A 23,445-nucleotide genomic window follows, 5' to 3' on the forward strand; every position below is an offset into this window, starting at 1 on the left:
CGTATACAGTGAACCGAAAGAAATGCAATAATTTCGCGATCGTCATTTGGTCGACTAATGAGGACGTTCGATCATTTATAAATATATTTCGTAATGATACGCGTATCGTGTAAAATTGAAAATTAATGATCACCGATCGAACGAACAAAAATACAAATTTGTGTGAAAATCAATTTGCGGAAAATATATTATCCTCCTATCCCTTGGAATTATTCAGTTTTCCTTTAAAATTTCCGAGGAAATGTTACTATCGAATAGACGCGTCGTGCGTTGTTCTAAAATAAAATTCTTTGCGCGTTCGACACGCGAGAAACGAAGGAAATATTTCGAAAGGAGAATCGTCGCGTCGAGGGAATTTCAAAGTTGCGTATGATCCTCGTGGAAAAACGTGAATCGAAGATATAAGAGCCGAGTACTGGCGGGATACGCGTGAAACAGGCGATGGATAGGATATTTAGCAGGTTTCGGATATTTCAATAAAATCGTGGCTCGCGCTGCCGTCAGTTTTTCACAAAAAACAGATATTTAATTATATTGTTCGGTTCGACGTGATTTCGTGTAATTAAATCCTGTCTCCATAAAATTACCAGCCGAAACAGCCAAGCGACAATATTTTTCAATTAAAAGAAAAATATATTCGATTACGTGACCGGTGTCCGGTGCGTTTCGACCGGCGTTTCGCACCTCCCTCGTTCTTCATTTTTATGATCCTCTCTCTCTTTTTTTTCCTCTATTTTTTTATTTGTCACGAGTCGCTCTCGGCCTTTTGACGGTAACGATATTCCATAACCCGCATCCGACACGGTCCACATAATCGGTATCGCGGCGGTGAATGCTGGACGATTATCGACGCACTTTTCCGTACAAATTAATTGGCCCAATTATCGACACCGAACAATTACCTACTGGCGACCAATTAGATCAACGCCGGTCGTTGTTCCCGCGCTGCCTGGCAAGAAATAATTGGTGCTCACGATTCCCCTCCCCGCCCCCACTTTTGCTCCCCGAAAAAATGAAAAAGTCGTTAACCAAAAACAAAAAAAAAAAATGAAAGAATAGGGAAAAGTTCGCACTCTCCAAAGCAGAGAGAACAGAGAAAAAAAAGTGGAGGGACGCGTGGAGACCGATACAAACATTTAGGAATCGATCTCGATCGGAAGACTCACACTGTGACGAACCCACCCTCCATTCATCCACTTTCTATCCTTCACTTCTTCCACCAACTACAACTCACGATAAATTTAACACGATCCGCGAACGGTCCACGCAACGATACGATACGATACGATACGATACGATACGATACAAGACATCTTAACTCGATTCTTCGACTAACGAGTGTCGTGACACTTTGATTTTCACGGCCACGAGAATGTTTCTCATGAACCAAGACTGTCGCGTGTTGGAATACGAAGTAAAAGGGGTGGGAAAGGGTAGGAGAAGGTAGGAAGAAGGGTTGAGTTGTAGAACGCTGGTAATCACACACGGTTAGCACATGTTAGACGGGGCCAATTGTCGAAAAAGGCCGCAGCTCGTCCTCCAAGACGGCCACGTCTTGGGGGGACTAGGGGGTCCTTGTAGGTGAGAGGATCGTCGCGGGGGTGGAAAGGGGTTGGAAACGATAGAGGCGGCGCCGGAGGCGGGCCGCAGTTTTTCACGAGTTTGCGCATGCGGCTACTTTTATACCCCACCAACGTTGCCGCCGCCTTGGCGTTCTTAAAGGCTTCTTAGGGTGAGTTTTGTCCCCTACAACCACGCCACCCTCCGCCAAGCCTCGCGCCAGCCACCGCGCCGGGGGGGTGGCCGGGCTTTACGCCGTTTTCCAAAGGGTTGCACCCGCGGACACGATGCTTGCGGACGATGACAGTCTCGGTGAACCTCCGGAAAGTTGAATCTTTTTGTCGATCGCGGACTCGATCGAATCCATTAATCGTGGAACTCGTTTCAGCTCTGGCACGTGTCGCGAGCTCGAATATACCGGAATATACCGGATGCTCTGGAAAATTAGATTAAAGTAGGACTACAGGTGAGAATCGTGACGAGACTGTGGATTTTTATAAATTTATGGGAAATTTAAAAATGACGGGGCATAATATAGGAAAATATGTAAACTACGTATCTAGAATAGAATACTCGTTATACGTTTTAATAAGTAAAATGAATCTCTACTTAACCAGTTAGCTGTTGCGACCTCTTCGAAACGTGTGTACCTAAAATGTGTGGCAAGAAGTAAACGACGACGAGTATACTCGTCGAAAACAGCTAACTGGTTGGTTAAGTACTATTTTCTTGATCGTATCGATTAAAATATAAATTTGTATAAAAGTCCAGGTGTTAATAATTATGATCTCGTCTTTTATGGAAGAACAATTTTTATGAAGAATGCTGCTCATTCTACGTCAAAACTATCTTTGCATCTGATTTCGTGGTTGAGTATATATTTTACACTCTCGAACGCTTAACAAATATCAATAATACTGATTATGCAGATCAATATTAACATATTATTCGTTCCTCAGAAAGCATCTTTCGCGTTATTCTATAATGGCTTATATTTTCGAATCTATCGAGTTATTTACCTTTTACTTCTTCTTAACCATCAATCATCAAGTGACCATACAAAAAGGATAGAGAATGTTTATGTCACTGTCAATGTATTATGTCACATTGTATTGCGAAGTAAAATTTAATAAGAGAGATGGAAAGAGGCATAGTATTTCTGGGATGTGGCTTGTCTTTATATGATTGACAGCGTTCTGGATATTCTGTCTCGATAGGGTTAAGTCACTCGACCCGAGGGATCACGTGTAAGTATCATCGGCACAAGATTCCGTGCTGCGAACTCGTCGTTTATCCAACGTAACAAGATTGTCGAGAGAAACCAAAGGAGTAGCGCTAAGGAGCTGTTGGTCCGGAGGTGGGTGAAATCACATTAGCTGACAGACGCGTATTCGGGGCTTCTCACCAGGTACCAGTGGACATTGCGTACCTCGCTGAAACTGCATCGTCTGATTATTATCAAGCCATCGGTTGCAGGAACCTCGCAGTTACTAGAAAAATTCTGCAGCCATTGAACTCCATATAAAATTATGAATATTCTTCGGAAATTATATTTCTCAATGTTAGAGAAAAATAATTTCTTAGCATATTTGACATCATACGTCACATACATTGTCAATCGTAAGGTGCGAAGACACTTAATAGTTACATTTGATCAACTCCACGTTTTATCTATCATAAGGAGATAGCATTAATAATTGTACGTTTCGAAGAAAATGTTAAGAAACAGTACTTGTAATTCTCGTTCTTCTTTTTACATTTTAATTTACGCAGTTGATCAACATTGTCTCTGAACGACTCGTTCATTGGAGAAGTTAAACGAGTATTACTTTAATACTTTACTTTCTGACACACGTATACATGCTGCAAACGAAATAACAGATATACAATAACGTAGCTAGACGATATAATAGTATAAAAATATAGAAAAATAATGATAAAAATATAGAAAATATCGTCATATGTTCTAAACACTTACCTAAACTACAGTACAATTAAATAAAATATTCTACATTCCTCGAACGATCGACCTGCATTCGACGAAAGTTAATGAAAGTAGCGGTGGAATATTGTTTTACCAAACCATTAAATCTTAGAAGAATCACCCAACACCGTGATTTCTCGGCATAACGCGTTCCTCCTCTGTATCCGGAGGAAAATTGCCAAAGGAAAATGCGGGGTCTCATTTTTCGATAGCTCGAGACGGTGGTGTTTTGGGGTGAGAAACGGAAGGCCGGAGGAAGAAAGACAGCCAGGTCGCGGAGAAAATAAGAAAGCAAATTACCTAGCAGTCACCTACCCCTCGGGGTGAGGTGTCGATATGACATGTAGGGAGACAAGGGACCTACGGCTGGCAACCCCTGGGGTTTATTACAAGGGTGGAATCAAATACACCGGGTGTCAAAAAATGAAACGCCACCCTACCGCGTTCTTTCTGCACCCTCCCATCAGACGCTCGTCGGGGGATGAGGTCACGGTAACTTACGGAATGGTGGCAGGGGCTGCAGTTGTAACGGAGTCAACCTTGGATGATTCTTCGCGGGTTAGGGGCTGCGGATACCTTCTTCCTGAATCTTTATCTTGAAGTTCGATGGTAAATTATACTGATGTTTTCGAAGCAAACTGTATTTCCAGATGAAGACCACATTGGTATACAAATATTTAAGGGCAAGTCTATCTTTGTCGGTTTTCTGACATTGTCATTTGGCAACTAAAAATGTACTTTATAAAATAGTTTAAAAAGGGAACAGACCAATACATTCGAAGATGCGAACCTCTTCGAAGCAGATGATAAATCTACGATGATTCGTGGAAAACAATACTTCGTTAAATGATCACGAGGTATGTTTGACGTGTAAGTTGTTGACAAGATATTACATTTTAAGATTGCTCTCCTTAAAAGACTATCATGATATTTCGCTTGACGTTCGATTATTTTTCCATACAAGGTGAGAATTTTATTTATCACTATTTTCTTCTGTGGTTTTCAGACAGTCGTTTTTCCTTCTTCTATCCTCTTTTATCCAGAGCTTTCAGTTTGTGTCGCAACTGATTAACAGTAATGTTCAGCGTTTAAATCTACGCGAAGAACGCTTCTACTCTTATCCCCATCGAGAATTTTATAGAAATAATCAATTCCGTTCCCAGCTTATTACGGAAAATCGTTGTCTCTCGCGAAGACATCGGTAGGGGCGGGATCTAAGGGGATGGTGGTGTTCTCCCTCTGCATCGTCACCCCATTCGCCGGCTTCGCGCTCTTGTTTGTTTCGTAATCTTTAAGATCGGAAGGGTTCGAAGTTCTCTCAGTGCCTGAAAATCTATTGTCGAACTTGCTGCCCCGTTCCTCTTGACACTTCATTGATAAAGTCCATCAATTACATCGACGAGTAGCCACAAGAATTAAATTCCAACCGCCGTGACGAAAGTCTGAGAAAAGTAAAATTTTCCTTTCACGTGAAAAGTTTGCACGAAGAAGTGTGTACCTTTTAACGTGATGGACGATTTATTCTCATCTTTCAACGAAGAAACTTCTTACAGGACCAGGGGAAGAAGCGAACAGTGATTAAATATTATGACCAGCGCGATCTTCGAGAACGCATCTACGAAAAACGTTACTTAGGATAATTAAAAAGACTTTTTGTCGGTGGAATCCGCACTGTGGACTGCGTCACGGGAACACAATTTTCCCATTCGAGTAGCTTGATCGCTTTAATCCTATGGTGTGGAAAGTTTCATGTTCAGTTTCACAGTCAGCCGTCTATTACGTTTTCCGCTTGAATTCTGTTTCAAATAAATTCGAAAACAACGTAAAAGAATCTCCAGATTATAGAATATTCTAAAGTTCTAGAAGAATCGCGATCTTTTCCTCTTGTCCCACAAGTTAGAAAATTAAAGCAAGCGATGTTTAACGAGTCGTCGTCTGTTATATTTTCTTCTCTAATTCTAATTTCCGATAATTTTGAAAATAATCTACACGAATCATTAGAATATGGAGTATCTTAACTTTCCAGAAGATTTCTGTGATTTTTATATCTCGCTCGTTTGTTATACTTTCTATTCGAATTCTATTTCAAATAAATTCTGAAATAATCTAAATGATTCATGTAGATTCTTTCTTCCGTGTAATACTTTTTTCGATATTCTAGAAGTCTGAAAGTTAGGAACTGGACACTTACATGGCTGTTCTTTGACAATTACAAGCACGATCTCCTGGCAGTTAGACTAGCAGCCGGAATGATCCACGATGAAAATGTCTCGTAGACGACGGTAATGTCGCGTTGGACGTAGAAACGAGGGTCCGTTAGCGTCAAGAAACGACTCGTCACACGAAGGGTGCACATCCACACACCCTCTTTAGCCAAGTTTCTCATCGTTTCTGAGCAACCTTCGATTACCTCGATTACGTTAAAGTTCTGCCTCCTACGAATCAACCTTATCTTTCCTCTGAACTTGCTAATTACGCTTGAAATTGCAATTAAATACAAGAATGATCTGTTTAAGTGTATAATAATCTTTAACTCTATGGATTTACCTTAGCCTACATTGATACGTTCAAGTATTCAATCATCATCGATCTAATTGATTCAAATTCCAGGTTGTTCATACCCTTCCTTCTTTCCTCCTCTTCTCTTACTTGTCATCTTTCCTACCTTCCTTCCATTTCTCTACCTTCCCTTGTTATCCTTCGTCTTTTTCCTTTTTACCCTGTCTTCGCCTTCTTTCACCCTTCCTTCTTTTCTTTCTTTTCCTTCTTTCCGCGTCCTGTATTCTTCCCCAATTGCACCTCTGCTTAAAACATTCTCACATTCGCAAAATTCGATTCCCCGAATTTACTAGTATTAATTAGTACGATACCGATAATCCTACCGTAAACAGATTCGTCAAATAAAATTGTCAAATAAGTCACGTCCACTAATCTCGCGGCAAGTAACCCTCGAACTTGATAATAAACGTATAATTTCTGCAGTACAGAAATTAACGCGCGCTTCTCACAGCAATTACAAAGAATGCGACCGCTGTATGTGGAGAATTATATGGGTTAGAGGATAGCCGGAACGCGACCGCTCCTTAATCAGGGTAGTTCTGTTACCCTGTCCCTCGGAATCGTCATCGTCTCTGACCAAGAACGACCCAAGAGAGTGGCGAGCCGGAGCCGGAGACGATTCAATGGTCATTTCCATTCGCTCCTTGCAAAGTGGTATCATTTCCCAAGAGGCTGGGGTCCGTTGGTCTTCAAGGTCCTGCGGCACAGCTGCCCTTTCGCTCCATCGAGTACGATACCGTCCAGCTGCGAGGTGCGGATCGATACACGCAACGAGGAACACAATCCGCGACAGAAGTCGTCGTTGATAATGGAATTGCCCCCTCCCCCCTCCCTCCGCACGTGATATCCTCCACGAAGAAAGAAAGAAGCAAGTGGAACGTTCTTGAAATGCGATCTTCCGCCCGGAACTAACTACAGATGCTGTAATTTTTTCCAGATTCAACCTACTGGAATTATGGCCCGGCGATTTGCATGGAAATGGGATGTCTCGTTTCACGAACATCTTCAACTCGAACCTGTTCCACGGTACCTGGGAAAAGATTACGATATTAATATAAAAATTAGATTGTTAAACAGATCGATTGCTTGAAAGGAAAGTGAATATTATAAGGAAATAACGCTGTATAGGTTACATTTTCTATTTTTCTTTTTTTTTTTTTTTTTCTTTACGGGACGGCAGTTTTAACATTCAGTACATTGCGCTTCTATTTGATTTTTGGGTAAAACATTTTCCCATCTTTTTAATAATTTAAAGAAAGGTATTTGTCGTGGTGTTGAAATATTGTTCTTTCCACCTTCAGCCATTTTGCGTAAAAATGTTTCTCTTAGTTAATCTAGTAAAGTGACATTGAGATCAAATGATAATTCAAGTGATAAGGCCAAGAAGATGAGTTTTGTATTCCGATGTTCCCGCCGAATGGCTTTAATAAATAGTTATTAAATCATTTTTCACTTCGCCACCTTTCACTCGAACCTTTCTAACTTAAAATAGAAGATACGATATTAATTATATAAAAATTAGACAATTTACCGAATGGATTGTGGCAAAAAAAGGTACTTCCCTTGCTGTACGAGAAACGAAATTTTCCTTGCTTACTTAATACAAACACGCTCCTATAGTAAGTAACAAACACCTGACAACTAGAAATATTATCAATTAAATATCGGTCAATTGATAAAATAACTCATTCTCTTCTCGACGCTTTCGTTGTACTTGCGCTGCAGTAATTACTTTCATGCAAACCAGTCATACGCTGTCAGCGATACATTGTCTATCGAAGGAAAGAAAGAAAGTACTTGTACACTTCGGTTACCGGTTTAACTTTTTAATAAATAAATTATACGCTAAAGGCTCCAGTTGAACCTGCTAAATAAAATAAATAAATATATAAATAAATAAATCTTCAACTCAGATCTTTCCTACGACAGGTAAACAAAATTACCATATCAATACAAAAATTAGACGATTAATCGAATGGATCGTGTCGAAGAAACGTGATAGGGCTAGGGAGGAGTAGTTTCGAATAGCGAGGCCTTCCGCTAGTGACAGTTTATCAAATTGCAGGGCAGCCAGGCTTGCCCCTAAAGGGATGTAAGGGTCGTAAGGTGGAACGGTGGTTGGGGGTAGCTTATTAGAGCCACGACAGCAGCCCCGGCTCCACCTTGAAACCTCCAACCAACCGCCATCCTGCCGTGAGTCTTACCACCTTGCTTCCTTCCACCCAGCCGTCGCCTTCCTATCTTCAACCCGGCTACCTTTCGCCCCTCGCTCTCCTCACCATCTTCTCTTCTATATAGTTCAAGCAGCGTAGAAACGTGGCTCGACATAAAGGGTCGCCTGGGACCGTCGTACTTGCCGCTCGTCTTTAATCTACGAGGTCACCAAGCAACGACGGCGACTGCCATCCTCCCGAGCAAATGAGCACGGCCTCCGCGAGACTGTGTTCGAAAGATTCCGAGTGTTCAGCCAGATTTAATATTCGCCTCTTTCTTCGGAGAAGAATAATTGTTTCTCGTTAAAAAAAAAAAGAAGAAAAGAATGAGAACTTGAAATTGTACGAAAAACATATCATGTAAAGCATATGCTTCGTATATGCGCAGAGATTTGAGACATCGAAAGGATGAAAACACGAAAAAATCGACTGGCCCAATCTTAAAAAAGTTATTCTGGTTTGAAGAATGTCTGCTTAATTCTGTCCACGACTGTACAGTGTGTAAGAGCGCGGTGTTATCGAGAATCCCAATTTGGGATACGGAATAATTTTGTATGAGTTTGTCGTTGCATGGTATAGTTGAATAAATGTATCCTATATTTGCATTATAAAATGTACAATTTACAATAATGCAATATTGCATTCGATAATGCGTTATATCAAATAATTTATTATAATTTGTATAGTATAATGTAAAATCTATGCAAATCCTTCGTCATCTCTTATTCCTATACAGTAATTAATACATTACCTATGACTCGTCATATTCATTTTTCTACGCATATGTTTTAGGTCGCAAAAGTGAAAGATAGCTCATATGTTGAACATTATAGCGTGTCGATTCGACGCTGACAGAAGTATCGACACACGGCCCTATGGGATTTGTATTTCTTCACGCAACAGCGAGGCCGGGCGTGTAGCAGTCTGATTCAAAAAGACGGACTGACGCCAACTTTGCCGTTTCTCTCCAGGGGGTAGTTTTAAAATTCAATCCCCATACGAGGTCTAAGGGGCCGTACGCTACACGGTGCTCATATCAAACCGAGGGATCAATAGAAAACCATCCTTGGCTAGTAGTGGAATTATCGGCGATTCTCCGTGAATTACACCTAATGGATTCAGAAGGATCCCTGAAACGTCCCGAAACAATTACCATAACGCTATAACACAGTGATATCATTTACATGCTACTTTCTTTCCACGAAACTGCTAACCACTAACTGTTTGATAGGTTTACGTACACCCAAGTCTATAAACGATACTTTTAGAAGCCGAACTGATCAACTACATTTTTATATAATAAAATTCATAGGTGTAAAACCAGCGTTTATCTTAAACAATAAAGAATTTTTTTCAGGAATTTACTAGTCAGAAGGAAGTAATATACACAATTGCAAGTTTCAAGATAAAATTTCACCCGCAGTGTTTGTAAACGACATTTTTATTTGCATTTTATACAGTCGATCATCATGGCTTCTATAGGACATTAAGAAATTATGCGCAAAGGATTTTGGAACACAGATTCTTTAGAACAGAAGCTTCGAACAGACTTCCTGCAATTTTCTATACAAACCACCATCAACACGTAACCACTGTAATTTATTATATTACCAAATATAATTCTTCCAAATAGCTTCAACAAATTCTTATACTGGAACCTTGCACGGGTACAAAATTCTGATCGATCAATCGTTTCCACGATATTTTGGATTAATCGTCGCCGTTTCGTGCACAACCAGCAGGCGTCCTAATACTTCTGGACGCCGTTGTACGATAGGAGGTACTTTAAATTCGTTCGCTAGCCAAACAGAGACTTTCAAAAGCTTCATCTGTATATCAGCGAACGTATTCATAGACTTTGTTTGACAGATCGCCTTGCTCGTTCTTTTTCCTTTGTCAGGACGGCGAGGCGCACGATTCTCGTTTACCGTGTCCTACCCTCACCCCCGAATGTATGTCTTCGCCCGCGAAGGGAATCCTTTGATAATCCAGATTTATCTATCTCTGCCGATAATATCAGCTACTGCAGAGAGCATGGCGACTTCCGGTGTTTTCCATAAATCAAGAGACTCGAGAGTCCACCGCCGCGACGCGAAAAATTGATCGGCACCGGGGAAACCGGTTTTAAGTTTCGATGCGTGTTGCTTCGCTCTAGCTCGCGCGCGCCACGCTAATCGTATCGATCCCAGCACTCTTAATCCATTAATGAACTTCCCGGGCTCGTTTTACGCCGGCTACCTGGGCTTTTCGCGCTCGATCCGTTACATCCGACGTACATGTACCGTAGAACTGTATCCCTCGATCGACAGACGTGAAACGAGCCGACCTGTTTCCCTCCTGCCTCTTCGAATCGCAGGTGCTATAGCGTCCACAGTTTTCTGTGAAATCCGATCGATGCAATGATCCAACTAGTGATTCATTTATCTTTTTATACTTCATCGATCCGTTCCAAATTTATTCCGCCCTAGTGTAGGTAATTCTTTACGATTATCTTGTTTCCGAGCGAAAATATAATAAAACCGCTCACTGTCTTTATCGCCTTACCGCCTTTACACACTTTCTAAAAGTAAGTCGTTTGTATCTTTTACTTGTAACTTCTGTGCCTGTACATCTTCAAAATGTTTTGCATAATATATTCATGAAAAGATTCTACAAGCATTCGGATACTTTTACGAGCCATTGATTTGCACTTTGATTTACACTTACAACATTATTACGCATTCTACGCTTCGCAGTACTTTGATTGCCTGCGTAAGGGTTAAGAAGGAAGCAAAATCTCAATAAAACGGCGTCTCTTAGTATAATAGCGTAATGTTCGCGTAACATAGGATTGGAAAAGATCGTGTTTCCTCACGATAATTACGTTAGCAACCCCTACCGCCGCAGTTCACCCTCGTACGTTCTGCGTACGGGGATTGACTGAAATCTTTTTTTACGGAGCTGGTAAACAAGCGATAGGTCTCCCGATGCCGACGTCTTCCGCGACGACAAATTCCTCAAATATTTATCTGTCTTCCCCTCGGAACCCTTCAATCGTCGCCGCCCCAAACGTCGCTTCCGTTTCACGCTCGCGGAGTATGTCAATCCTGACGCCTATCGACGTATGACAAATACCTCGTCTTCGACTGCTTGCATTCTCTGTCAGCCTTGACAACCGGAACAAAAGGAGACTGTGAGGGAAGAAAAGATTCGTAAGGGTGTCTGTCGACCAGCCACCGTGGCTTCGTGTTTCTTCTACTTCTCAGCAGTCGCTCTCCCACTCGGGAAAACGCTACTCTGCTGATACATAGTTTTCTTCGATTGGTTCTATAATCGATGCGGTTGTTCAGTCTGAGAGTCGAGTCTGAAACAACGGGAATTCTCAGCATCGGAGTTTTATAAAATTGGGCTAGAAAATTTAATAGAAAAGGATAAGATAAAGAGTTATGGAAACAGAAGAGGTAATTATTTTATTTTCATTTAGTATTACTTGCCAGACGACAAAGTATATTTGGTACTGTACATATACACTGTGTTCTTTTAGACCGGAGTTCGATTAGATTAATACTAATAAGAATACTCCACAAAGTTCTATATAAACTGCCACTATCTTTTTGTTAATTAACGAATCTAATCGAAATCTACCCAAAACCCGCAAAAATAGCTTTATACGTGGGAAACTAAAACCAAGGAAGGCGATGGTTATACGTACAAGTGAAACTATTCAGAACGTTGATTTTGATAACACAAGTAATTGTCTTTTCTCCGGCCATTTCCTCTATTTTCTTGCTTCTTCCTTTTAGTATCGATCACTAGTTTGTAAAGCGCAACAAAACGCTTTATCATCGGCGGCGTATCTTCAACGCGTGGGCTTTCGTAAGTCTCTCTAACAGAACTGGAGAAAATGCCTCTGGTCTGTCCAATAGATTAGGCCGCGTGTTTCTGACACGCGGCGCTAGTTCGCAATTAATTTATTTTTCCCTAGTCGGCCGTTAATTGTTAAACTTAGATGGGCGGTCGTCGGCAATCCCGCAGCTAGACTTGCAGACGGAAGAAAAGAGAGGAGACGCGTCGCGGGACCAAGGAGCGCAAGGAACCGACAGCTTGAAAGGAAAGAGAAGAAGCTAGATATTGGAGCAGGAGGGAACGATGACGATCGACGAAGAAGGAGACGACCGACAACTCAGCTTGGGAGGGTAGAAAATTTGTTAGACAGGGTGCGGACTGGGACGAGAGAATCGAGAATTTGAGGAGGGAATGGAGGCAAGAAGCCAAGGCGCGACACGAACACCGGATTGGGTTACCGGGATAATTAGAATGATGATTAGGAGCGGAGTACGCCTCGTTGACCAATTCTTTCTGGCGCCCTTCATCCGGACGATGTTGCCTTCGAAAGATCAGCTTTCTTACAAAGGGTCACCGGAACTGAATGGGGTGAAAGAGTAAATAACGGGACGATTATCGAGTCGACGATAAAAACAACATCCACAGCGTGTCTATGTTATAGCGGAGGACTTCTCTGCATTTGCAACTAAGAAAAGAAATATCGAATTAGTGGCACGTCATAGACGAGTTACGTAAGAAATTGGGCTTTTTTCAAAGCATGAACACAACAGCTGTATGGGGAGAAAGGCTAAGCAGCCGGATAGTTATCAAAGTCAGGATGAGTTACAAAGAAGGAAAAACGTTGAAACACATCGAATCGGTGGATGGAGTGTGTTCAAAGAACGAGCCTTTTTCGAAGAATAGATGAGTTGAAGAAGTAAAGAACAGAACAATCATCGAGTTGACGATAAAACAACATTCTAAAAATGTGCCTGTTGTAATAGAAAATATTCCGTACTATGAATTACGAAAAGAAGAAGGTTGAAACTGACCGGATTTATGACACATCATGGATGATCCGTCAGGAATTCAGATATTTTCAAAAGTAACCTCGTCATCTCCTTTACAATGGAACACTTATCCACTTACTCGAATGATATACAAAGAAGGGGGAAAAACGCTGAAACTGACCAAATTCGTGGCACATCGCGGGCAACTATCAAGACGATTGGTGAAATCGCTATTGTCAAGCTTGGACGGCGGACGTTACAACACCCCAGTGACACATTTTTATGCGCCTCAGCGTGATTGGTCGTTCGAGTTGAACCCCCGTGAGATCACTTGACTGAATACGGGTAACCGTCGTAAAAAAAGAAAGGCTAAGACATATGGCATAGACCGGAATGTTTGGATTTCTGAATTCGGTGATTCGTAAGCAGCGCGAAGGTTTTCGAAAGGAAAAAGGATATGAGAGATGGTCAATCTCGATTTTGCTGCTTCTTGTTTTCTCGGTTACGTTCTCCATACTCGACGCTGCTTAGCTCCATCCGCGTTGAAGTAGACGTGAATATTTGATCGGCCCTTCAACCTTCGCCTCCTTCGCCCTCCCACAAGCTTCGCCTCTTACCTAACCCTCAGTCCCAGCTGCGGTGAATTATTTAACGCCCCCAGGGATACCAGTTACCAACGTATATCTATGTGTCAGTCAGATTCTCAAACTCTTTTGTTCGTACGCTATTGTTCGTATGCGTAACCGATTACGTAATGGTCAATACTAATTACTGCCGTGGACTTTTTTTCTTAAGGTTCATGGTCGTGGAGATTATGGTCGATTTTCGAATTAATTATTTTTAGCGAATTGCCAATTTCAATTGATAAAACTTAGCAATGATAAAATTGTAAAATATTCTTCCTTGATATTATAAAAAGATAGGAGAAGATTGAAAAGAAGGGAGATGAAGATTTTTCTGTCAAAGTACATGTTCCTTCAGAGTTTTCTATTCATTTGCTTTCACGCGAATGAATATGAGGTAGCGCAAGTTTGAAATGTTTAATGGTCATTCGTTTGCAATTGAATTAGATTGCAGAGGAGAAAACAGAGGGACAGTGTACAGCGACCCACTTGGAGATGTTTGGAAACCTGTGAAGAAACTACGATCGGTAAACTATTTATCAATTACCGATTGCAGTGTTGATAGGTAACGATTCAAAAATCAAGTTACGTTCATATACTGCAACATTATTGCACCCATCAATTTATAGTAGAGTATTAAAATTAAAATACTAATAACTTAATTACATTTACGAGTTCAACTTTTGTTACATTTCCTACCTTACCGAGCAACTCGCTTCTCTATCTTCCTTACCCTTATCTAAAAAACAATAAATGGTATATTTTATGGTATATGTTGGTATGATATAAAAAGAACAAATTATGTTAAAGTGAAGCAATAATCAAGGTTAAAGTACTTCTGAAATCTCATTGTATGAGTTACCAAGGAAATGTATCAGCCAAAAAGATGATTCAATAAGATTTAATTTCAAATTTTAATTACAAAATTTACTAGTAGGGTGTGCTTGATTCTATAACGATTCATGTTCTATCTCTCTGCTTTTACCACTCTTAAGGAATCGATAATCTTGTATACAATAAATCATTACATGTCACATCTATTTTGTATTTTGGTTGTGATAGAACTAAAGAAATTTCATATTCGATGATACGAAGAAAGATATTTTGTTATTTCCTCCACAGTTTGAAGGATTAAACCTAAAATTTATGCGCAATGTGATACTATAATCACTAGGTTAGAAAATAAAGTTTATCAAAATAACACTTTTATAAATGAAGTTCATCTCCTAAAATTTTCAATATACATAAATACTAAAATTTATCGACATTGATAATTAACTACCATCCAGTCTAACAGCAGAATAAAATTGACTTCTACAGCCCGGTTTATCATCTTCGTTTCGTTATCTCAGTTTGCACGAACAACAGAACGCATAAAAGCAGAACTGCGTTTAATTAGTATATTATCTTTGATCAGATAAGATGATTTAAATTTTACCTGCGTGGCAAGTAACAAGTGGCAAATGAGTTTAGTCGTCATTTACTGTGCCTAATACGGAAACGCGAAAATGGCGGAAGGCTCCGAACTGCTTTATTTCGATCTTAGACTAGTTCACGACCATTTTGATCGAGCGCTCTTACAAGACGACGATATTGACCTCAGAGCCTATTTGGATGCCTACAATGAACTTTACAAGTAAGGTGGCAAGAGATTGTGTTTTCTATTAACTATAACCTATAATCAGCTGGAAGTAAACTTTGCATCTAATTAATAGTCATTCATAACTTTCTCCTAAGTCTGAATTATTGTCGTAATGTCAATGACATGCGTAATGTCCACAATTCGTGTAATATCCTTTATTGATCTAAATTTATAAATCCCTGTCATTAAATACTTCTTACCATCTGTTTTCATTTGAGAATGACATATGTGTAATGTTATTTCTTGTTTGCAGATTTTTCCAATTGATGGGCAGTGTTTTTGGCTTTGTATCCTCTGACTTGAAGGAAAAAATCCAGGTATTGAATGATTTAATGAACAAAGATGACCGGAATTATACCACGATAAAATCTATGATAGAATATGAGAAAGAAAACAAGATTCTGGACAAAGGAGATCACTCAAATGGTGCTCGTACGCTGTTGAGACTTCATAGAGGATTAGGTATTACAATGTATGAAAGTTTCTCTGCAAGGATGTATTGTGTTCTATTCACTAATATCTTCTGAATTTGTAGATTTCATTAGAGAGTTTTTAAGACAATTGGGAGAATTGTCGGACAGTGATAAGACATCCAGCTGTTGCCAGGATGCTTACAATAAAACATTAGCTAAGCACCATCCATGGGTAGTCAGAAAGGCAGCGGTGGTTGCCATGTATACAATGCCTACCAGAGAATTATTATTCAGAAAGGTATTTATGTTTTTATATAAAAATAATAGACCATTCTGGATTTTAATCATTCTTTTCATATCTCTTTTTTAGGTCTGTGGTACAGACGTTCAAAGAAACGTCGATGTTTTGCCAAAAATGTTGGAGGTAACCACTGATGTATTCAATCGAACACACAATCTCTACGATGTCCATCAACTTCACAGTCTACCATAAAAATGCATTTAGGATACGTATAATATTGCACCCACTTCTTGTTGTTCGAGAAAGTACACAACACAACACAAACATTCCACATCCAAGATGTGATACATTGCCAATCCCATACATTGAATAGCACCTATATCGATGTCTTTTGTGATATTTCTTTACTTATTATTATACACGATCGCATTTATGATCACCGAAAATGTACAAAATGCACTAGCTTAGATTTCCATGTTACTCGTACTTTTTTCAAAACTTACTTAGAGTGATTTAAAGAACTCGATGTAGCCGCCGGGAGTTATTTGTCGATTTTAATATTTATGTTATAATATAATATTGTGCAATAATATCAGTTAAGTCTGTCGAGGAAACTAAGTCTTCCTTATTGACCTACCTATTTACAATAATATTTTACAAAACGGTAAACCAATGGCGTTTTCTGATAATTGGGTAATCAATAGATATTGTGGTGATCACTAGACTGTCAGTCACGGTCCATGGCAATATGATCACTCATTGTTAGTAATAGTCATCGGATATCAGCATTCCTGGAAATGAAAGTTCATCAGTAGAGAAAATCTTAACTGGAAAATGATCTTCCAAATCTTACCAGCAATGCTGGCAGTGATGAAACAGATAATGCTGCCACCCACGAATGCTCTCATGACAGCATTGGCCACAGATTCCTTCTTATCAGGAGCTAGAGAATTCATCATGCTCATGGTGATTCCCACTGAGCTAGGATTCGCAAATCCACAAATCGCAAAAGTAGCTATGGCCTCGGTTCTACCAAAAATTCGACCTTGTTCCTTATACTTTCCTAGAGTTTCGTAGGCCACAAACTCGTTAACCACAGTCTTCAGACCTATGAGAGTAGCCACGTCGTCACATTGATCCCAGGGCACTCCCATGATCCAACTAAGTGGCATGAATACTTTCGATAGGATCAACTAGAAAAGAATGACCTTTCAACAAAACAGAAAGAATGAAATTATTCTGAGTATTTTAATGTTTCCTCACTTCCAAGCTCAATTCTTCGTAACCAACCAATGACCCTATCCAAGAGAGCAGAGAGTTGACCAACGCCATAAAGGACACGAACGCGACGATGTTAGCGATTATGCCTAAAATCAGAGGAATCGCTGCCACAGCTCCTTTGCTCGCAGCATCGACTAAACTAGAGTCCTTCCTAAAACAAATTTTCTATGATAAATAACATTTCGTTGAAGTACTATCACCGTAGTACGGTATATTGCAAAGAAACTCACGATTTTTCTAATTTAACATTATGGGAAGTGACTATGACCTTTTCGGTTTCCGGGTAAAATAACTTGGAGTAACAGAGAGTTCCTGGTGCTGCCATCAAAGTGGAGGTTATCAGATGAGCAGGATTTGCACCAAACTTTATGTACGCGGCGAAAACGGTTCCTAAAAATTATAATTAGCATCTTCTCGATAAAGGGAAATAATCGAACATTTTGTTTAGTCACCTGACACCGTGGCAAAACCCGAACACATAATGGTGTGCAATTCCGAGGTAGTCAGTTTGTTCAAATAAGGTTTGATCATTAACGGTGATTCCGTCTGAAAATAAATATACAGTCACAATATCCAAAAAAAAAAAAAAAAATACCGGTCTACCTTCATACCATTCCAAGAAAAATGTTTCCAGCACATGTTACTGATTCGCAAATCGAAGTTCCCACGACACTCTGTAGTATTCTACCTAAATTGAAAATGAACCATTGCATGGTACCTAAATAGTAGAAAATCTGGATGAAGAAGCTGAAGTAAAAGATCACAGGCAGCACCTGAAATATAAAGTATTTTAGTTAGCGAGGATAATTTATTTTGTGGGCTAAAAGAGGGAATTCACTGACGCTGAAAGCGAAGACACCATCGGTGACTAATTTGTCGGAGTAAATGAAGCTTGCACCGCTCTTGGCGAAGTTCAAGAACCCCTCTACTTTGTTAGCGAGGCATTGGAAAATAGATCGACCCAAGGGCCATCGAATTAAGAAGAGACCAAAGAGAAATTGTAGAATCAATCCAGACAAAACTGGCCTCCATTTGACCTGAATTTGTAAAGATAATAAATATCAATTCTTGGTCAAACTTTTCCGATTTTTATGTAAAATAGAACATGTAATGTTAAGTGTTTGTTTTAATAGCGGCGAGCATATAAATGGGAAGGGTTCTGTGCAAATTCATACCTTTATGAATACAAATAAAGAATCGGAAGCTAAATAAAAATTTCTTTCACCTATCAGATACTATAATGAATACTTTACTTGGAATGTTTCGTACGTTTTTGCATTTCATGTGCATTCTATGTATGGTTACACATTTACATATTCTTTAAATCCATATCTACACCATTACAATATTGTCATTATTTAAGATAAAAAGCCGTTCTATATTTAAAGCGCTTTAGAATATGAAAAGCGTACTTTTAAATCCTACATTACAGGGAAAAGGTAAAAATGGAACTTCCATAATACAACTCATTGAATTTAGAAATAAGTATCCTATTTATACGCTCGTCATTATATCTCAAGATATCCGTTCGATAATCTACTCAGAGTGAAGGTAAAATAAAATTTGATGAAAAATTTCGGTAGTATATCGAATTGATAGTGTGTGTATTAAATTGTAATTTTGTAATATCTGACATGCGATTTACTCACGCGACCAGGATGTTTTGAGAATATGTATCCGATAGCGAGCAATATAATGATCCCAAGTCCACTCCTTAATCTCTCCCTCGAATTAGCAGTGTCAATAATGAGAAATACTATGATTCCAATTAAGAAACAGGCATAAAGTACCGTCTGAATAATAATGCTTCCATATCTACCAAAAATAGAAATGAAACATTCGGTATAATCAATTGAATCATTGATAACATGGCCGATCATGCATTTATTAAATCGAGTAGATTTTTACCTTGTTTTGTTGAGATTTTTGACGACGTTGTTGAATGGTCGGCAACAATATCTGAGAATTAAGTGCCCTAAGTAATGATAAAAAAGTCCGCCATAAGCGATCGCTAATAAGATGATTAGCAGTCCGTAACCATCGCACCAATTGAAGTAATTCTCGTCATCTGATAAAAGTCTGGATTAAATAAAAATAACGAAATAATCGAATTTTCAGAATCGTGATTACTCACTGTTTTTTTTCCAGTATAATGTGGCAGAAACAAGATAAATTACTACCACAGCATTTACTATAATTAAATACAGACACTTGAACAGTAGCTGATGTTTTGAATAAAAATTGTTCAAGGCATCGTGTCCTGCACGCAAATAACCAGATGAATTTTCTGCCATTTCCTGAAAAAGGAAACACAAGTTGAAAATATAAGTCTATTTTATAGTCAAAGTGATAACGAAAATAATATTGCGCTAAATATGAATATAAAAAATTCTGCACAGTTTTCGCTAGTACTCTAGATAACGAGAAACATGACTATCATTGATAAATACTTGACGAAACTTTTATGTAATAATTTATCTCACTGAACAATAGCATTCTTTTAACAATCTTTTATCATTGTCATTACAAACGAAGAGACACAAGCGCGCCGCATACCACGTTTCTTGTCATTTCCTCGCTTGTCAGATGTTCAATCTCGAATGTGTTAAACTCGTTACTCTGTAAAAACGGAGAAACTTGCTAAAAATAATCGCTTGAGGAATACTAATCACTCTCAGTTGAAATCTCGACGCAATAGAATATTTTATATAATATGGAAATAACGTTTTACGATAATACTTTTCAGAAATTAACTAATTAAAGTAAGAGGAAATATTTTTAGGGAAAAAATTATAGAAAATAATAGGAAATTGTATAGAAGAAATGAAGTATAAAATATCTGAAATACTCGAAATGATTGAACAGAATAAACTAAATATAAAATACCTCAAACCCGGGATTTAGGGTCCCAGACATATTTCCAACAGAAATGTGCTCTCTTTGTCAGGCGCAGTTTGTTACTAACTAACTAACGGGCATAAAGATAACTAACGCATTGTGATCGAGAAAAAAAGGCAATTATTTCTGCAGAAGCAGGGTTACCTTACTCGTACGAGCAACTGATAAGTGGTACAATAATTGCTTATTTCGATACCAGATAACTCTGATAAGAGTAAGTCCACTAATTGCCGAATTTCGCACAACACATGGTTTAATTTTCAAAAAATAACTTTTACCCAAACACAAAAAAGAAAAAAAATATATATATAAGAAAAAGAAGAGTAAACTGTTCTTTTTATCAACACTAATTATACCGATCAAATTATATCACGTATTCGATCACAGCCTTTACGATACGTAACGCACAAATTTAATAATAATTGAATGTAAAATTATAGAACGTTAAGTAAGCAAAAGTTCTTAGTCACGATCCGTCTTGGGCAAAGAAAAGAATTCTACTATACTAACGCTCGACGGATCAGAAATGCTACGGCATCGATATCTTCGGACGCGTGCACTCAGATAAGCCTCTTGTATCACTGAAGATGATATGACTATTAATCATTACCATCAATGGATAGTAGGGGAAACAATGAATTTCGAGTACAAGATTTTACAATTGACCTCGTTTCATACGATCGGCCTCGTGTCGCGTAGGGGACACGGGTTAAGCGCGCTAATTATCGTAGATTTCCACCTGCAGCGCGATAAGACAATAGAGTATCATGCTTATCGTACATGTTGTTACGTTATATGTTATATATTATACATGCTTGTTAAAATTGACTACCGATACATAGTCCATCATTGTAGCCGAAGCAATTTTTGAATCATTTTTATTTTTCATTTTTAACCGTAATAGATTCAAAAATAAAATAAAATTACGCTATAGAGCCACACGATACTATTACCATCGAGTTTGATCTGTGAAAAGTGATCTGTAGGAAACGTTAATCTTGTTTATTTTGTAAAATTACGAAGCGGTCTTACGTACACAGATGGCCACCGCTATATACAAGTATTTTGAAATAGATTTCTTTCAACTTGAATTTTTTTTAATGGATACGAGTTTTCAGTAGTCTGTTAATTCGACAGACTATGAATTCTCTCTCGATGGCTCGAAAATTACCTAAACGAGAGAATACCTTGAGGCGAATTTCTTCCGACAGCCACGAATTTTCGGTGGTTCGAAAATTACCTGCGCAATAACAGAAAAGGGCGACAATCCTGAGGAGTCGATTCGAATGCCTCGTTCATCCAGCGAGCCCTACGAGCCCTGAATTCGAAAAGAACCCGTGAATTTCGAGGAGACAGGGCAATTGTATCGGCGACAGGTCGAAAAAAATTCCTGGCTCTTTTTCACACGAGTCTGGTACGTAGCTGTCGGTCACGTGACGACGCGTCGTTGTAACGGATCGTGGGTGAAGGCGGACGCGAAACGCAATTTAACAGGGTGAACGTCGCGACGGCTGTCGATACTTTCTCTTGCGTGGTCCATCAAAATTCTTCCGCCGTGTTTAGCCACGCACAAGTCGTTGGCGGCCTCCGCGTGCACCAGCAAACCGGAAAACCGTGCTCGTAATCGACGATATCTGCTCGCAATTCAGATTTCAGGCGAGAGTCACGAGGATCATGACGATTCTACGACATTCCGTGTAATGACTGACCGGGAGGAAATTGCGAGACGCGCTTCCTAGACGATAAAAATAATTATCGTGCGCGAGAAGTATTGCGTTAATCGTACGGCGTATACCTTGAAAAAGGAAATCACCTTCGCCGTAATCACCTAATGACGGACGCGCGAATAATTGAGAAGGAATTAGGGGAATTCACTGCGAGTTACGTCGATTTCAAGAATCGTTCTTGAGATTTTGCGTTCTTTGATGGTACAAGGTAATGAGATCGTTGGACAATAGCGAATTTCTGAGAAACATCTTAAAATCCTATATTAACTTTAGAATTATCAGAGTTTATAAAGTTATCAATTCGTAATTTTTAAATAGAAATTTTACAGATTTACAATGATGCATTTTTCGTAATTTCAATGATTTTCTACCTTTGTATTTGATCACGGAGCTGAAATATGCGTCTTCCTCATAAACTTTAAAAATATTGCTCTCCGTAATATTGACATATCGTTTGTGTTAATAATGATAATGATTATAATTATCAATTATTTTCAAAAGACTTACATCCTTGTACGCAGCAGCTTCTATCAGTTTTCAATTATGTCGTATTAAAATTCTTCTATTTAACCAGAAGGCGATATTAGGATTAGAAATTCAACAAGAAGAATATTATATTTTCTCCTGTGATCTTCATATATTTTTTACATAGCTTCTAATACTAAAATTAAAGTATTATGTAATTGTGGAAAATTACAAAAGTAATTTGCAAATACCTTCTAAGAATAATATTGTTCCTTTAATTGCTCACTAATCTATGTAAAATTTGAAAAACACGGGTATTACGGAACTTCAGCGCGTTAAATATTCACTCGCGCAAACAAACGCTTTATCGGCGACCTCCGAGAGGATTGCGAGTATGTTGCCACTAGATAATTAGTCACTCCTGCACGCTGAAGCTTTCACCCATTTATTTAGGGAAAGGTTACGATGAATGTGTCGCCTGGAGCGTAAGTCGGAATGCCATCGATTTCAATCGTCCCTTTTTTCTTTGCCTGAGATTTCGATCAAATTATATAACGAGGCTTATTTGTCCGCGTACCCGAATAATGGGAGAGGCGGATTTCTTAAGCGCACGTGGACCGATCGAAGGTCTTTCCAAAAAAAAAAAAGATCGGTTCACGAATAATATGACTTCGAAAACCTTCAGAATTGATTTCAGATGCGATTTCAGATCGATTCGCAAGAAGACAGGAATATGCTAAAGAAAGCCCTTCGTTGACAAAAAAATCCAATTACTCAAGATCTAAGTGATCTGTTAATCACGGCTATTTGTTAACACTAGAACTACCAATTAAAATGATTGGTATCAAATTTTTTCTTTTCCTAATTATTGAAAATTATTGTAATTTAATTTTTACTTTCATCGAAGCAGAAACATGACTACGTATATGTACTTATTTATTTAGTTCTAATTAGCTATATTTAACATACTTTGGATGCATGGTAAAGATCAGTAGTTCTAGTTTAATTAGTCTAATCGCGCAAAA

General features: G+C 38.9%; 2 protein-coding genes across 4 annotated transcripts; one reads left to right on the top strand and one right to left on the bottom strand.

The window, feature by feature from the left end:
• The first annotated feature begins 15,057 nt into the window (after positions 1-15,057).
• On the top strand, positions 15,058-16,663 carry LOC117155254 (ceramide-1-phosphate transfer protein). Its single transcript, XM_033331047.2, has 4 exons — positions 15,058-15,389; positions 15,649-15,857; positions 15,931-16,106; positions 16,179-16,663. The coding sequence occupies exons 1-4, from the start codon at positions 15,262-15,264 to the stop codon at positions 16,299-16,301; spliced, it is 636 nt and encodes a 211-aa protein (XP_033186938.1). The 5' UTR covers positions 15,058-15,261; the 3' UTR covers positions 16,302-16,663.
• CNT2 (Concentrative nucleoside transporter 2) lies at positions 16,140-21,941 on the bottom strand. Of its 3 annotated transcripts, XM_033331042.2 has the most exons (12): positions 20,217-20,713; positions 19,887-19,949; positions 19,465-19,627; positions 19,239-19,398; positions 18,980-19,145; positions 18,173-18,367; positions 17,942-18,103; positions 17,783-17,876; positions 17,561-17,720; positions 17,313-17,481; positions 16,903-17,242; positions 16,140-16,840 (listed from the first exon to the last, which is right to left on the bottom strand). In XM_033331042.2, exons 1-12 carry the CDS (start codon positions 20,244-20,246, stop codon positions 16,812-16,814), a joined length of 1,731 nt encoding a protein of 576 aa, XP_033186933.1. In that variant the 5' UTR covers positions 20,247-20,713; the 3' UTR covers positions 16,140-16,811. The 3 variants fall into 3 exon arrangements, with proteins under 3 accessions (XP_033186933.1, XP_033186936.1, XP_033186935.1); XM_033331045.2 differs by lacking the exons at positions 19,887-19,949; positions 20,217-20,713 and adding an exon at positions 21,469-21,941; XM_033331044.2 differs by lacking the exon at positions 19,887-19,949.
• Between the last annotated feature and the right edge of the window lie 1,504 nt (positions 21,942-23,445).

The sequence above is a fragment of the Bombus vancouverensis genome, chromosome 12, assembly GCF_051014615.1.
Source record: "Bombus vancouverensis nearcticus chromosome 12, iyBomVanc1_principal, whole genome shotgun sequence".
NCBI classification, from domain to species: domain Eukaryota; kingdom Metazoa; phylum Arthropoda; class Insecta; order Hymenoptera; family Apidae; genus Bombus; species Bombus vancouverensis.